We start from the raw sequence: 14,670 nt of genomic DNA, 5'->3' as shown, positions 1-14,670 counted from the left end.
CCCTGGGACGGTGATGCTGCAAAGCCAACCTACCCTGGGGCGATGATGCTGCAAAGCCAACCTACCCTGGGGTGGTGCTGCGGCAAAGCCAACCTACCCTGGGACGGTGATGCTGCAAAGCCAACCTACCCTGGGGCGGTGATGCTGCAAAGCCAACCTACCCTGGGGCGGTGATGCTGCAAAACCAACCTACCCTGGGGCGGTGATGCTGCAAAGCCAACCTACCCTGGGGCGGCGATGCTGCAAAGCCAACCTACCCTGGGACGGTGATGCGGCAAAGCCAACCTACCCTGGGGCGGTGCTGCTGCAAAGCCAACCTACCCTGGGGCGGTGATGCTGCAAAGCCAACCTACCCTGGGGCGGTGATGCTGCAAAGCCAACCTACCCTGGGGCGGTGATGCTGCAAAGCCAACCTACCCTGGGATGGTGATGCTGCAAAGCCAACCTACCCTGGGGCGGTGATGCTGCAAAGCCAACCTACCCTGGGGTGGTGCTGCTGCAAAGCCAACCTACCCTGGGACGGTGATGCTGCAAAGCCAACCTACCCTGGGGGAATGATGCTGCAAAGCCAACCTACCCTGGGGTGGTGCTGCGGCAAAGCCAACCTACCCTGGGACGGTGATGCTGCAAAGCCAACCTACCCTGGGGCGGTGATGCTGCAAAGCCAACCTACCCTGGGACGGTGATGCTGCAAAGCCAACCTACCCTGGGGCGGTGATGCTGCAAAGCCAACCTACCCTGGGACGGTGATGCTGCAAAGCCAACCTACCCTGGGGCGGTGATGCTGCAAAGCCAACCTACCCTGGGGCGGTGATGCTGCAAAGCCAACCTACCCTGGGACGGTGATGCTGCAAAGCCAACCTACCCTGGGGCGGTGATGCTGCAAAGCCAACCTACCCTGGGGCGGTGATGCTGCAAAGCCAACCTACCCTGGGGCGGCGATGCTGCAAAGCCAACCTACCCTGGGACGGTGATGCGGCAAAGCCAACCTACCCTGGGGCGGTGCTGCTGCAAAGCCAACCTACCCGGGGCGGTGCTGCTGCAAAGCCAACCTACCCTGGGGCGGTGATGCTGCAAAGCCAACCTACCCTGGGACGGTGATGCTGCAAAGCCAACCTACCCTGGGGCGGTGATGCTGCAAAGCCAACCTACCCTGGGGCGGTGATGCTGCAAAGCCAACCTACCCTGGGGCGGTGATGCTGCAAAGCCAACCTACCCTGGGGCGGTGATGCTGCAAAGCCAACCTACCCTGGGGCGGTGATGCTGCAAAGCCAACCTACCCTGGGACGGTGATGCTGCAAAGCCAACCTACCCTGGGGCGGTGATGCTGCAAAGCCAACCTACCCTGGGGCGGTGATGCTGCAAAGCCAACCTACCCTGGGACGGTGATGCTGCAAAGCCAACCTACCCTGGGGCGGTGATGCTGCAAAGCCAACCTACCCTGGGGCGGTGATGCTGCAAAGCCAACCTACCCTGGGACGGTGATGCTGCAAAGCCAACCTACCCTGGGGCGGTGATGCTGCAAAGCCAACCTACCCTGGGGCGGTGATGCTGCAAAGCCAACCTACCCTGGGGCGGCGATGCTGCAAAGCCAACCTACCCTGGGACGGTGATGCGGCAAAGCCAACCTACCCTGGGGCGGTGCTGCTGCAAAGCCAACCTACCCTGGGGCGGTGCTGCTGCAAAGCCAACCTACCCTGGGGCGGTGATGCTGCAAAGCCAACCTACCCTGGGGCGGTGATGCTGCAAAGCCAACCTACCCTGGGGCGCAGCACCGCCCCAGGGTAGGTTGGCTTTGCCGCATCACTGCCCCAGTGTAGGTTGGCTTTGCAGCATCACCGCCCCAGGGTAGGTTGGCTTTGCAGCATCACTGTCCCAGGTTAGGTTGGCTTTGCAGCATCACCGCCCCAGGGTAGGTTGGCTTTGCAGCATCACCGTCCCAGGGTAGGCTGGCTTTGCCGCAGCACCACCCCAGGGTAGGTTGGCTTTGCAGCATCACCGCCCCAGGGTAGGTTGGCTTTGCGGAATCACCGTCCCAGGGTAGGTTGGCTTTGCAGCAGCACCACCCCAGGGTAGGTTGGCTTTGCAGCATCACCGCCCCAGGGTAGGTTGGCTTTGCAGCATCACCGTCCCAGGGTAGGTTGGCTTTGCAGCATCACCGCCCCAGGGTAGGTTGGCTTTGCAGCATCACCGTCCCAGGGTAGGTTGGCTTTGCAGCATCACCGCCCCAGGGTAGGTTGGCTTTGCAGCATCGCCGCCCCAGGGTAGGTTGGCTTTGCAGCATCGCCGCCCCAGGGTAGGTTGGCTATGCAGCATCGCTCACTGTTCAGCATTGCAGAAATGGAAACATCTTAGCTGAATCCAAGCGCTGGAGACACTTCTTGGCCAACCCACAAAGGCATTTAAGAGTCCCCGAAGGAGTCCCCTGCAGGACTTCCATAGAACAATAAACATCTGGTATTCAGCGCCAAGATACCATTCTGGGTGAAGTGCGCTTTACAAATACACTTTATGTTATGTTGTTATACATTTATAAATTCCTCAGAGTATTGGCCTCATAATGTTTATCCTCTGCTAGCAATGTCTTTTAAAAGAAAGATTTTACCAAAGTTTAGAGGCAGGTCTTTCTCCAATTCATATCACACAAAGTATGCCACAGATCCATTGACACAGCCAGCCCCAATCTCCCCCATTGACACTTTCAAAAACACAGTCACATAAAGTTTGCAGATAATGAGTCAAATAAAGGATCCCAAAACCATCATTTGAAAGACTTCATCAAAATAGATTTTATGTTCTTCAAGAACCAACCCTCTACTGATGAAAGCCACAACCTAATCTGCTTAAAATTCTGTCTCAAGTGCTCTTTCATTCCAGTTTGTCAATTAATTGATTAAACTTTCATCCACTTAAAGTCTCTACTTCATCAGCATTTAACAATGCTGCCCCTCAAGTTCGAAATTCACTGAAAGAGCTTTTAATATCAACTAGATTGAGTGCAGGTGAGGGTATTCCCAAGCTGTGTATGTATGTAGGCTGTAGCACGAGCAGTGCTGGTATCTGCGGTGCTTAGGTCTTCCATCCTGAGAATGCACTACTTTACCACCACACATACCTTCCATGCGTTCCCCAAGGCGAGCATCTTTCAGCAGGAGGAACAGGACCTCCATAAGTGATATGGCTTCTGACGTTGACGATACTATTCCTCCAGAGCATGTTTATTATTATTAATATTAATATTAATATTAATTTATTAAGCGCTCGTACGCCCGGGGGCTTCATGGCGCTATAGGAAGGAACACAACGCATCGGTTAGAAGTAGAGATGAAGCGGCTCAGCAATACGCCTGGGAGAAAAGCCAGGTTTTAAGGGAGTGTCTGAAACTCAGGATGTTATCGCTCAGTTTTAGTTGAAGAGGAAGGGAGTTCCAGAAGGTGGCTGCAAGTTGGTCAAAGCAGCAGCCTCCGAGACGCTTCCTCTTCAGGAACACATTAAGTATGTCTAGGTATTTGTAGAGCAGGAACATAGCTCAAGAGCATCGGAGCACTGGACAAAGGTGGAACCCCTGACTTAAGAATCTGGATTGTTAAAGTAAAACAGGACATTCGTGGATGGTGAGTCCTGACGGGTGTTGTAGCGTTCCCTGACGAGGTGGGTCTGCAGCTCCTTTAGGATTCAGTGTCTTTACGATGAAGCATGTGTTCTTCAATGGTGAGTCCTATCGCGTGGTGTTGTAGCGTTCTCTAAAGAGGTGTGTCTTCAGCTCCTTTAGATTCAGTTTCTTTACGATGGAGCACGTGTTCTTCGATGGTGAGTCCTACCACGTGGCGCTGTAGCGTTCTCTGAAGAAGTGGGTCTTCAGCTCCTTTAGGAATCAGTTTCTTTACGATGGAGCACGTGTTCTTCGATGGTGAGTCCTACCACGTGGCGTTGTAGCGTTCTCTGAAGAAGTGGGTCTTCAGCTCCTTTAGGAATCAGTTTCTTTACGATGGAGCACGTGTTCTACGATGGTGAGTCCTACAGCGTGGCGTTGTAGCGTTCTCTGAAGAGGTGGGTCTTCACCTCTTTTAGGATTCAGTTTCTTTACGATGAAGCATGTGTTCTTCGATGGTGAGTCCTATCACGTGGTGTTGTAGTGTTCTCTGAAGAGGTGGGTCTTCAGATCTTTTAGGATTCAGCTTCTTTACGATGAAGCATGTGTTCTTCGATGGTGAGTCCTATCACGTGGTGTTGCAGTGTTCTCTGAAGAGGTGGGTCTTCAGCTCTTTTAGGATTCAGTTTCTTAATGCTGGAGCACGTGTTCTTCGATGGTGAGTCCTACAGCGTGGCGTTGTAGCGTTCTCTGAAGAGGTGGGTCTTCAGCTCTTTTAGGATTCAGTTTCTTTACGATGAAGCACGTGTTCTTCGATGGTGAGTCCTATCACATGGTGATGTAGCGTTCTCTGAAGAGGTGGGTCTTCAGCTCTTTTAGGATTCAGTTTCATTGCGATGAAGCAGTATGTTCTTGGATAGTGAGTCCTGACGACTGATGTAGGTTTCTCAATAGAGGTCGGTCTTCAGCTACTCTAGGATTCAGTTTCTTTACGATGATGCACGTGTTCTTAATTGGTGAGTCCTATTGTGTGGTGCTGTAGCGTTCTCTCTCGAGGTCGAGCTTCAGCTCCTTTAGGATTCAGTTTCTTTACGATGAAGCAGTATGTTCTTGAATAGTGAGTCCTGACGACTGATGTAGGTTTCTCAATAGAGGTCGGTCTTCAGCTCCTTTAGGATTCAGTTTGTTTACAATGAGGCATGTGTTCTTAGATGGCAGCTTGTTTTGAAGATGGTGCTAGCCGGCAGATGGAGCCTGTGGAGTTCTGTCAGGGTGGGAGTGTCGTGATCATATTTCATCATCGCCTGGATGACACATGCTGTGACATGTAGGATGCCTCTATGGTGTGCCAGTATGGAGTCTCGATGCTCGTGCAGTGGGGCATCACCAAGGCCGTGCAGTGGGGCGTCATTGCGATCCGTTTGCAAGAGTTTGAGGGATTGAACAGTCTGAAGTCACTTTCTGGAAGAAACAGTTGGACTTTATCTTGAAGAGAGAGCGGGTACCAGGCTGTCTTTCTCTTTTTTGGCTGTGAGTTCCTTGATGGAAGGGTGTTTGGGTAGAAGATGTTAGAGGAAACGAGGTCGAAGGTAGATGCTCACTGCACATATGCAAGATATCTTGTTGTCCTTCCCTGGCTCTTTCTATATCCACACAAAAGGATTTATAATAGAACCTGTTCAAGAAGAGAAGGTCAATTAAGCAGGTGTGGTTGTAGGTACCTCCTTTTTGTAGCATAGGGGTGCGCCACAAACATTCGCCTCTACCCTACTATTGAGCAGCCCTACTTCTATCTGATCCCCCTTTTACCTCCGGAATCCTATTCACTGGAGGAGAGACAATGGTGGAAGGCCTGTTAGTAAGAGACTGGCGTGGAACAAAACCACTGACATAAGGGAAATGCTGAACCTGCAGGCCTCATGCATGTTATGTTTTCAGTGTTATAGTTAGCCCTGGGTGAAATACTACGCTATGCTTGCATAGTTTGCGAAGTTTGCGCTACTTCGCACTACACAAATTAAACGTAGAACAGTGCAAACACACGTAGCGGTAATTGTTTGCTTGCTCGCGGTGGTCAATGTCAAGTTGGCGACCGCGAGCAAAATGACATCCCAGCGAGACTTTTTCCTCACTTCGTGATCAGACACATCAAGTTACTGATCGCGAGCGTGGAAAATAAACCTCCCAGCGAGATTCTCAACGCGGGGAGGTCAGGTTTCTTATTACGAGTGGTCGCGCATACTCGTGACTGCTCGCAATGAGAAACTGCCAGTCCACGTTGAGAAAGCTGCCGCTCGAGTAGTAATGTACTCGGCGGCAGAAAACGACCGCTTGCACTGTGCAAGATGCGGTTTGCACTGATTGCACAGTGCGGACAAGCATCCAGCACTGTGCAATCAGTGCGAACGGCATTTTGCACAGTGCGCTACGCAGTTCGGGTAGCTACGTATAGCTCGCGTAGTGGAAAGTGCACTTCGCGTAGCTACGCGTAGCGCTACTACGCACACTACGCCCAGGGTTAGTTATGGTGTGTTGCACTGTGCTATGTGCACTTGTAGAGTGCATTCCCACTATATGTATGGTCTCAAAGCCCTTTCAGAATTTGACTGTCAGTTATGGCCATGGGGTGCCTGTTGTCCAGGGTGGCCGTGGTCTGTTGGCATTGTACCCAGTTCTAAACCCATAATATTTAGCGATGGCTCATTCCAGCTAGTGGCCGGTGAAGTTAGAATAGACTAAAGTACTGTTTAATGATGGATTTTACTCAGTGCCACTGGAATTACGCGGCTAGAGAGGGGCAAATTAAAATTATTGTCATGGGGTGACTATATTGTGCAGCAAGAAAATGCTAATTATGCAGCATAATGTGGCACATTTTGTGATAGTATTATTTCATTATTTTGTCATTTTTACACTCTATGGCCTTAGGTTGCACCTTATTTGTACGAGTTGAACACCTAAATATAGTGAGAAGCAACGGAAAGGTGACATCCAACCTTAGCAAAGGGCATCTCATTGCGCGGCAGCACGCATCACTGTGCTTTTAGTAACTTTTGGGCTACAAACTAATTTTGAGTAATGTTTGAGCTAGGAACATGTTTTTGTTAAAATCTGCAGATTTCGCAGCAGATGATGCATTCTGTAGCACGTGCCGCAAATCAATAATTATGCAAAAATTGCCCGGTGGCACTATCGCCTAATTCCAGTGGCCATGATGATACTGAAGAGTGGAAGAGCTAGAACATATTGCAGGTCGCCCACACTCTGAAGGCTTCCCCATGATGTGGGCAGTGAGGCGCCCACACCTGTGAACATGCTGTGTCATCCAGGGCGCCCAGTGTCAGGGCCAGGGCCACTGGAATTATGCGATTGTGCGGCTGCAGCGATTTTCACATAATTACATTTCTGCTGCATTTGCCACATAATCCATCGTCTGCCACATAATCTGCAGATGTTAACAAAAAAAGGTTTTGTTTCTAGCTCAAACTGTTAAAACGTTACTAAAAATGCTGCGACAAGAGGTGCCGCGCAGTGAAAGGGCCTTTGCAAAGCTGGACTGGTCACCTTTTTGTTGCTTAATGCTATATTTGGGTAATAAAATGGTGCTAATGAGGTGCAACCGATGCCCAGCCCGTGTTCCCACATTTAAAAATGACGGAATAATGAAGTGATACTATTACAAAATGTGCCACATTATGCCGCATAATTTGTCTTTTCTTGTCGCATAATTTACTCAACCCTGACGCATAATTTGACCCTCCCTTGCCGCATAATTCCAGTGGCCCTGGCCATAGCCCGACGCCGCATGTTTCTGGGATTCTGCTGTGGCTGCTCGCACCTGTCCTTGAAATGTCGATCTGATCAGGTGGAGAGCGACATATTCAAATGAAGAGGGAAAGACTGGTGGAGGGGGGGGGGGGGGGGGAATTGCTGTAGAAACTGGGCCACCGCTGGCCCGAGCGCTTCGTCACCGCCGCAGAAGCGCTTCTGACAGGGAGCTGTAATTACCTTTCTTCTTTTCCCCCCTTTTCACCAGGACGCAGCTGAACTTCACGGTCGCCATCGATTTCACGGCATCGAACGGTGAGTGCGCGGTGGCCCCGTTTCCCAAGGCTCCCTCCATTAATTGTGTGGCTTTGGCAGGCGGGGGCTGGGGCCCGGGGGGGGGGGGGGGGGGGTCGCTATGGAGACGAGGAGACACCGTCCTCAGCCCGACCAAATACTATCTCAGGCACCAAAAACAGCTGTAACTTCTGCCTTCATTAAGCATCATTGCCTCTAGCGAGGGCCTTTAACGTTCGTTAATGCCCATCCTTCGATTAGGGTCAGAATTCAAGGGGGCATACTGAAAGTAAAGCTCAATTAACAGCTGTTAACGCCTGCGCCGTCGTATGTGGGAATTGGGCTATTAGCAGCATCCTGAACCTCAAAGCGCTCGCCCCGAAAGGTAAGGTCGAGTGATATGAGATGTACCAGGCGTAGGACGTCCTGCCACCGTGCCACGTCAGAGGCCTTTTAAAAAGGATGGACCATTCCCTGAAGAGGAGGTTAGAGTTGTCTTGTGTGAAAAAGATAGTTTTTTCTTTGTAGTTTTCTATAGAGCGAACTTGACCCGAAGGTATCAGAGCGCTTTACAAGAGCACATTACAGAGGGGCACTTTCATTTTTTGGGTACAGGGAGATTAGGGGCCAGATGTATCAAGCCTTCTTCCCATTTGCAAACGGGCCGATTCTCACAATCGGCCCGTTTGTGAATGGGAAAAAGCCTTTTGGGATGTATCATCCCAAAAGGCCATCGCAAAATAGAGAATTGCAAAATTTGCGATTCTCTATTTTGCAAAGGCAATTAAGGAATTGCAAATTGAAATTCCATAACTGCAATTCTGGAAGCACCAGAAATTTGCTATTTGGCCTTAAGGAATTGCAAATTACCACCAACTTCCAAATTGGTGGTAATTTGCGATTTTCTTTTTAAAAAAAAGCCCTTTTTTGATTCTTTAAAAGTGCCATATGTCGCACATACATGCCCTTAGGGCATGTATGTGCACCACATGTGCACCCATGCATATTTCAGGGGTGCAACAGGGTGTCCTTTTGGCACCATTGCAACCTTGAAATTGCATTCTCAATTTGCGAATCTTTAATTGGTAATCGCAAATTGAGAATGTCTTCCCATTCATTCCTATGGGCCTCCTTTCCCATAGAAATGCATGGGAAGGTATTCCTTATTTGTGAATCTCAATTTGCGATTCGCAAATAAGGAAAATGTAGGATTCGCTTAATTTTAAGCAAATCCTACATATATTGCATTTTGCGATTCTCTAATTGCGATTTGCTAAAAATTGCAATTTGAGAATCGCAAAACTCTTTTTTGATACATATGTCCCTACGTGAGTTGGCCAGAATCACAGGATGTTGAGCCGACGCCGAGGCTCGAACCTGGTTCGCCAACTCCAAAGTCAGCAGCTCTGACCGTTAGGCTTCCTCTAAGTGATTTAGGCTCAATATTGGGGGATTGAGGCACCCTTCTTTCCCCCATCCCTTCTTTGGTTTTGTTTATTATCAGCCGTAGCAGATTTCTGCCTTTCAGGAATTTACTATGGTTTTTAGGTTACATCCGTGTGAAGGTTTTCAGGCATGTTCCAGAAGCATGCTTGTGAGTCTGCAGTTGTGCAGAGGTCTTTTGCACTAGCTGTTGTACAAGGAGCGCTCTCACGGATGAGGCGGCACCACTTACTTTGTGCGCAGCCACTTGCATATTATCTTTTATCCCAGGGAAAATGTTTTTTCCCAATAAAGAAACCCCCACCACTATGTCCCATCAATTTTGTGGCTGCTCTCTTCCAGTTCCCACCCTGGACAGAGGTTCTGTCCTCCCGTTGATAGTACTAAGGGTCTGATTTAGATCTCGGCAAATGGGTTACTCTGTCACAACGGTGATGAATAACCCATCCGCCGAAATATGAATCCCATAGGATATAATGAATAACCTGTTTGCTGAAATTTGAATCCCTTAGGATATAATGGATACCCGTTCGCCAAAATTTGAATCCCATAGGATATAATGGATAACCAGTTCGCTGAAATTTGGATCCCATAGGATATAATGGATAACCAGTTCACCAAAATTTGAATCCCATAGGATATAATGGGTAACCAGTCAGTCGAAATATAAATCCCATAGGATATAATGGATAACCAGTTTGCTGAAATTTGAATCCCATAGGATATAATGGATTACCAGCTCACTGAAATTTGGATCCCATAGGATATAATGGATAACCAGTGCACCAAAATTTGAATCCCATAGGATATAATGGGTAACCAGTCAGTCGAAATATAAATCCCATAGGATATAATGGATAGCCTGTCCGCCGAAATATGAATCCCTTAGGCTATAACGGATAACTAGTCCATCAAAATATAGAAATACCATAGGCTATAATGGATAACCAGTCAGTTGAAATATGACTCCCATAGGATGTAATGGATAACCAGTCCGTCTAAATATAAATCCCATGAAATATAATAGGATTTATATATCAGCGGGTGGGATATCTGTCTCTGTTGGGACACAGTAACCTGTCTGTCAAGATATAATGTAGGCCCTAATCCCTGACAAATTCCAGGGTGAGAATGGCTCCGAAAAAGTTTTTGGAATACCACAATACGTATTACTAAGTGGGTCTTTTCCCTCCATTCTTTGAGAATTTACCTGCAGGCAATACTGGCCCATGGTGGGGTAATGTACGAGTTAATGGATTTACAAATAAAAGGTAACCTTTTGTGGATACCTTGAACTTCCAAATTAGGACATTTGCAGTTCATATTTGGCTTTGGAGAAGGAAGCCAGTGGCCCACTCGAGTAGCCAGGAAGGCTTCCTTCTCACACCGAATGTGGAGTCCTTGCATGAGAGAGACGAGGGTCCAGACTTGGTAGATTTGGGTTTGGGGGCTGCTGTGGTTGAATAGGAGATGTCACGTCAAGATGGATTCAGATTAGAAGCTCCTTGAGGGTGACTATGTGAGCCTAGCCTTGAATATCTCCAGCCCTGTGGCCTTCTGGGAAATCTCCACCCTTGAGAGAAGTGCGCACCTAAGACCTACTCTCGCTGTCTCCAAAGGAAGGCAGCGGTCAGGTCTCTTCCCACTGCCCCCGCTGGCATATTGACTCCCTCCAGGGATGTCCAGCTCCCAGCCAATAGGAGCATCGTTGCAAAGCAGATAATCCATCAATATATTGTTTTATTCCAGTTACCGAAGCATTTAATTATGAAGGATCCGGAATGTGACTTTTTAAAATCTCAATTCTCCATTAAAGTTGCAGACAGTTTACATATAAAAACATATAAAACATATACAAACATCAGGCTCCAGTGACACAGCTATGATTGGCCAGGCATCATATGAGTGAAAACATCTGAAAAGACTGTTGAACTGTGACTCCTGGTGAACGTGACAAGCCGCCTCCACAGCAGAAGTGGATACGGAGCGCGTAGTCACAGCGCGGGGCGCGCAAAGTGAACCTGACGCGAATCACAGTGATTTAAAGACACAAGATATTGATGGGAAATGACGAAGACGGGAAGTGTGTTGACCAAAGAGACTCCAACCTGTGTAATAATCTTCCTTGTTCTGTGCTCTCTCCAGGTAACCCCTCTCAGCCCACCTCCCTACATTACATGAACCCCTACCAACTCAACGCCTACGGCATGGCGCTCAAGGCGGTAGGCGAGATTATCCAGGACTACGACAGCGACAAGCTCTACCCAGCCTACGGGTTTGGCGCCAAGATCCCGCCAGAAGGCAAGATCTCACACGAATTCCCTCTGGTAAGGAAGGGTGGCAGAGAAGGGGGCAGGGCTGGTGGAAAGGAATGACCATTGGTGGGGTGGGAGGGATTGGCAGACCCAAGAATGGAGACATATCTACACCTAGGTGCATCCTCCAGGGCACACCACAGGTGCAGGTTTACTTGAGAAGGAGGCTCCTCACCTCCCAGTGACGTCATCACCTCCCAGTGACGTCATCACCTCCCAGTGACGTCATCACCTCCCACTGACGCCACCAAGGGCTTGTTTCTGGCCTGGGCTAGTGATTGCCAGAGGTCCAGTGAGGGAAACAGCATCAAAGGTCTTTAGAGTTGTATTGCTCCCCTGGTTACATGGCTGTGTTTTCAGGGCCTTCTGAATTAGGGGTGGGTTGAAGGCAATCATGACCTTCAGCTGAGGAGCTTCAACCTGCCGCAGAGCTTGCCTTCAAGCGAGCCTGCTCCGTGTTATCCTGGGCGGTGAGGTGCGGGGTCCACATAGGTTTTTAAGTGGAGATGTTGTTGTAAATATATGTATAAAACTTTCCTTAGAGGCTTTTGTGCGCTTGAGTTATTTATTTATCTGCTTCGTGAAGTGCTGGCTTGGGACAGGCTGCCCCCTGGCAGCACCGGTGACTGATTGGAGGCAATTCTCGTGGGTGCCAGATTCCTTCCGGGTTGATCTGAGATCAAAGAAAAGGTGCATTGAGGCGCTATAGTGCAAGGCTGTGCGTGTGATACCAGCCAGGGGCTCTGCACTGCAAGGGGATCTTTCCAGCACAAAATACTGTGCTTTGACGTAGTTTAACACTTTTCCCATCTTGTGCGCGTGTTGTTCAGTGCATCACACATGCAAAGTTGGAAAGGTTTTTGGGGAAAAAAAACTTTTCTACAACATATAATTACCTCGAGGAGCTACAGTTTTGGTGCAAATCCCTGACTACCAATGTCAGTAGATTGTGATTTGCGTCAAACCCCATAGGCGGGTGTATGGATATGCCCCTGTACTACCCGTGGGACCCGCCTCCCCCATCCTTACACAAAGGGATCATTTTAATTGTTTTAGGGCTTCTCTCCAGCACAAAACATGTTTTGTGCTGGATAGTAAATTGCAAAATCACCACTTTCCACCGATTTGCATCAGTTTTGTGATACAAACCCTGTGAAAAGTGTTGATGCATATTATCAACGGCCAGCGATAATTATCGCTGGCCGTGCTTAGCGATAATTTTATTATCGCTGTCTATCTCTGGAATTTATCGCCCTGGTAGCGCGTTATCAACAAAGCATTACTCCAGAGCGATAAAAATTCCAGAGATAGCAAGGTTATCGCCGTTTTGCAGGGAACATCGCTGGTTTTCCAGTGATGTTCCCTGCAAAACGGCGATAACCTTGCTGATACAACCCACGGGTTCGTATCAGCATAATCCATGCCAATGTTAGGGATAGGTATGTTTGCATTTTAGCAGGCGTTCGTTTTTGGAGAAAACATCGGTTTTCTCCAAAAACTAACGTGTGCTAAAATGCTGGGGCAGCCTTGTAAATATCACGATATGAACATCAGGGATATTTACAAGGTTGTCCGTCCGGGGAACGCCCAGTGATGCCCACTTTGCATCTCATTAGAGATGCAAAGGGAGGCGTTGGTAAAAAGGGTGCTAACATACAATTATGCATGTTAGCACCCTCTTGTAAATAGGGTGATAGTTTTATCTCCGCTTTTTCGGCTTTTTAAGCCAAAAAAGCAGAGATAAAGCCCTTGGAAATATGCCCCTAGGCTTCTTAATTCTTGTACTTAACCCACCCCTAGGAGCCAAGCTTTGTGTCAGAGTCTTTCATTGGTTGTCACCATTCCTTGGTGTCCAATGTGCCCAGCCCTATGTGTTTCCATCCTTGACATCACAATGTGGCAGCCTCCTGGGCAGAGCCCCTCTGCAGACACCTCAGATCTTGCTTCATTGCGCCCTACAATGCTTGCGTGCCAGTTCTCTTGGAGACCAGTGGTGGGCGCTCGCCCAGGGCATGGTTGGACTCACTTCAACTGGCACATTCTTCTGTGGCACATCCACACATCTGGCTAGCCCCACTCTCAGACATTAGTGTGTGTTTTTATATCAGGATGTCACAACCCCCACGTCTAATGATCAGAACCTCGCCTGTCTTTCAGAACAGTGACGTAGAGAACCCGAACTGCACCGGCATCCAGGGGGTGCTGGAAGCCTACTTCAAGAGCCTGCGCACCGTGCAGCTGTACGGACCCACCAACTTCGCCCCGGTCATCAACCAGGTGGCCCGGTGAGTCGAGAGCCATGGCTTGGTGGCAGAGAGTGGTGTTTATAGGTAGTTGGTGAGATGTTGGGTGGCCCTAGCAAGGCCCAAAGGTGTAGAAATGAGACCACTGCACAATCACAAGTCCTTCCGGTTCAACACATCTTAGGACTTGGAGGACTTCCTGTCTTGAAGTGCAACAAAGGGTGTGAGTGCCTAAAACTGTGAAAGTGTTTATGAAACAATTCAAAGAGGTTGATTTCGAGGTGGCTGGTAACAAAATCCACATTTCCGCACAACCGTGGTGGTTTAAGGTTTCTCTGGGTCAACGAGTTACAGCATCAGCAAAATAAGCCACCAGAGGGCAACACAGTGCAACAGATGCTCTTATAATGGTCCTTTTATTACTATGGTGGGCGTGGATTGGCAGAGGACCCAAATGGCAAGATGTCATTTTGCTGGTGGTTAAGAGAGTCTTTGCCCCTCAGCTAGATTAGTAGGCAGATGTGTTACACTCTTATTGTGATTCTGTACCCTCCCGGTGATCCCACGGTGTGGTACCTGCCGTGCGTCACTCTCTGGGACCGCTTTGTGCCACTGTCTGAACAATGCCTGCTGTTTCTGTCTGGTGAACATCCTGTGTCACTCTCTGGTACTTGCTTTTTGTCACTGGCTGGTACCTGCCTTCTGTCAATCTCAGGTACATGTCTTGTGTCACTCTCAGGTACCTGCCTTGTGTCACTCTCAGGTACCTGACTTGTGTCACTCTAAGATACATGTCTTGTGTCACTCTTAGATGCCTGACGTGTGTCCCTCGCAGGTACCTACTTTGTGTCACTCTCAGGTACATGGCTTGTGTCACTCTTAGGTGCCTGACTTGTGTCACTCCCAGGTAGTTGCCTTGTGTCACTCGCCAGTGCATGCCTTGTGTCACTCTCCGGTACTTGTCTTGTGTCACTCTCAGGTGCCTGACTTGGGTCACGCTCAAGGAGTTGCCTTG

The 14,670-nt window shown here is 48.9% G+C and overlaps 1 protein-coding gene across 1 annotated transcript in view; it reads left to right on the top strand.

The window, feature by feature from the left end:
* CPNE9 (copine family member 9) overlaps positions 1–14,670 on the top strand; it is a 952,981-nt gene that overhangs the window by 884,975 nt on the left and 53,336 nt on the right. Inside the window, exons 15-17 of the mRNA XM_086939381.1 lie at positions 7,629–7,675; positions 11,243–11,424; positions 13,570–13,697. Coding sequence (XP_086795507.1) covers positions 7,629–7,675; positions 11,243–11,424; positions 13,570–13,697 — 357 coding nt within the window. The remainder of the gene's footprint in view (positions 1–7,628; positions 7,676–11,242; positions 11,425–13,569; positions 13,698–14,670) is intronic.

This window comes from Lissotriton vulgaris, chromosome 9 (assembly GCF_964263255.1).
Source record: "Lissotriton vulgaris chromosome 9, aLisVul1.2, whole genome shotgun sequence".
In the NCBI taxonomy this organism is placed as follows: domain Eukaryota; kingdom Metazoa; phylum Chordata; class Amphibia; order Caudata; family Salamandridae; genus Lissotriton; species Lissotriton vulgaris.
The sequence above is the reverse complement of the archived record's forward strand: the minus strand, read 5'-3'. Positions and strand labels throughout refer to the sequence as shown.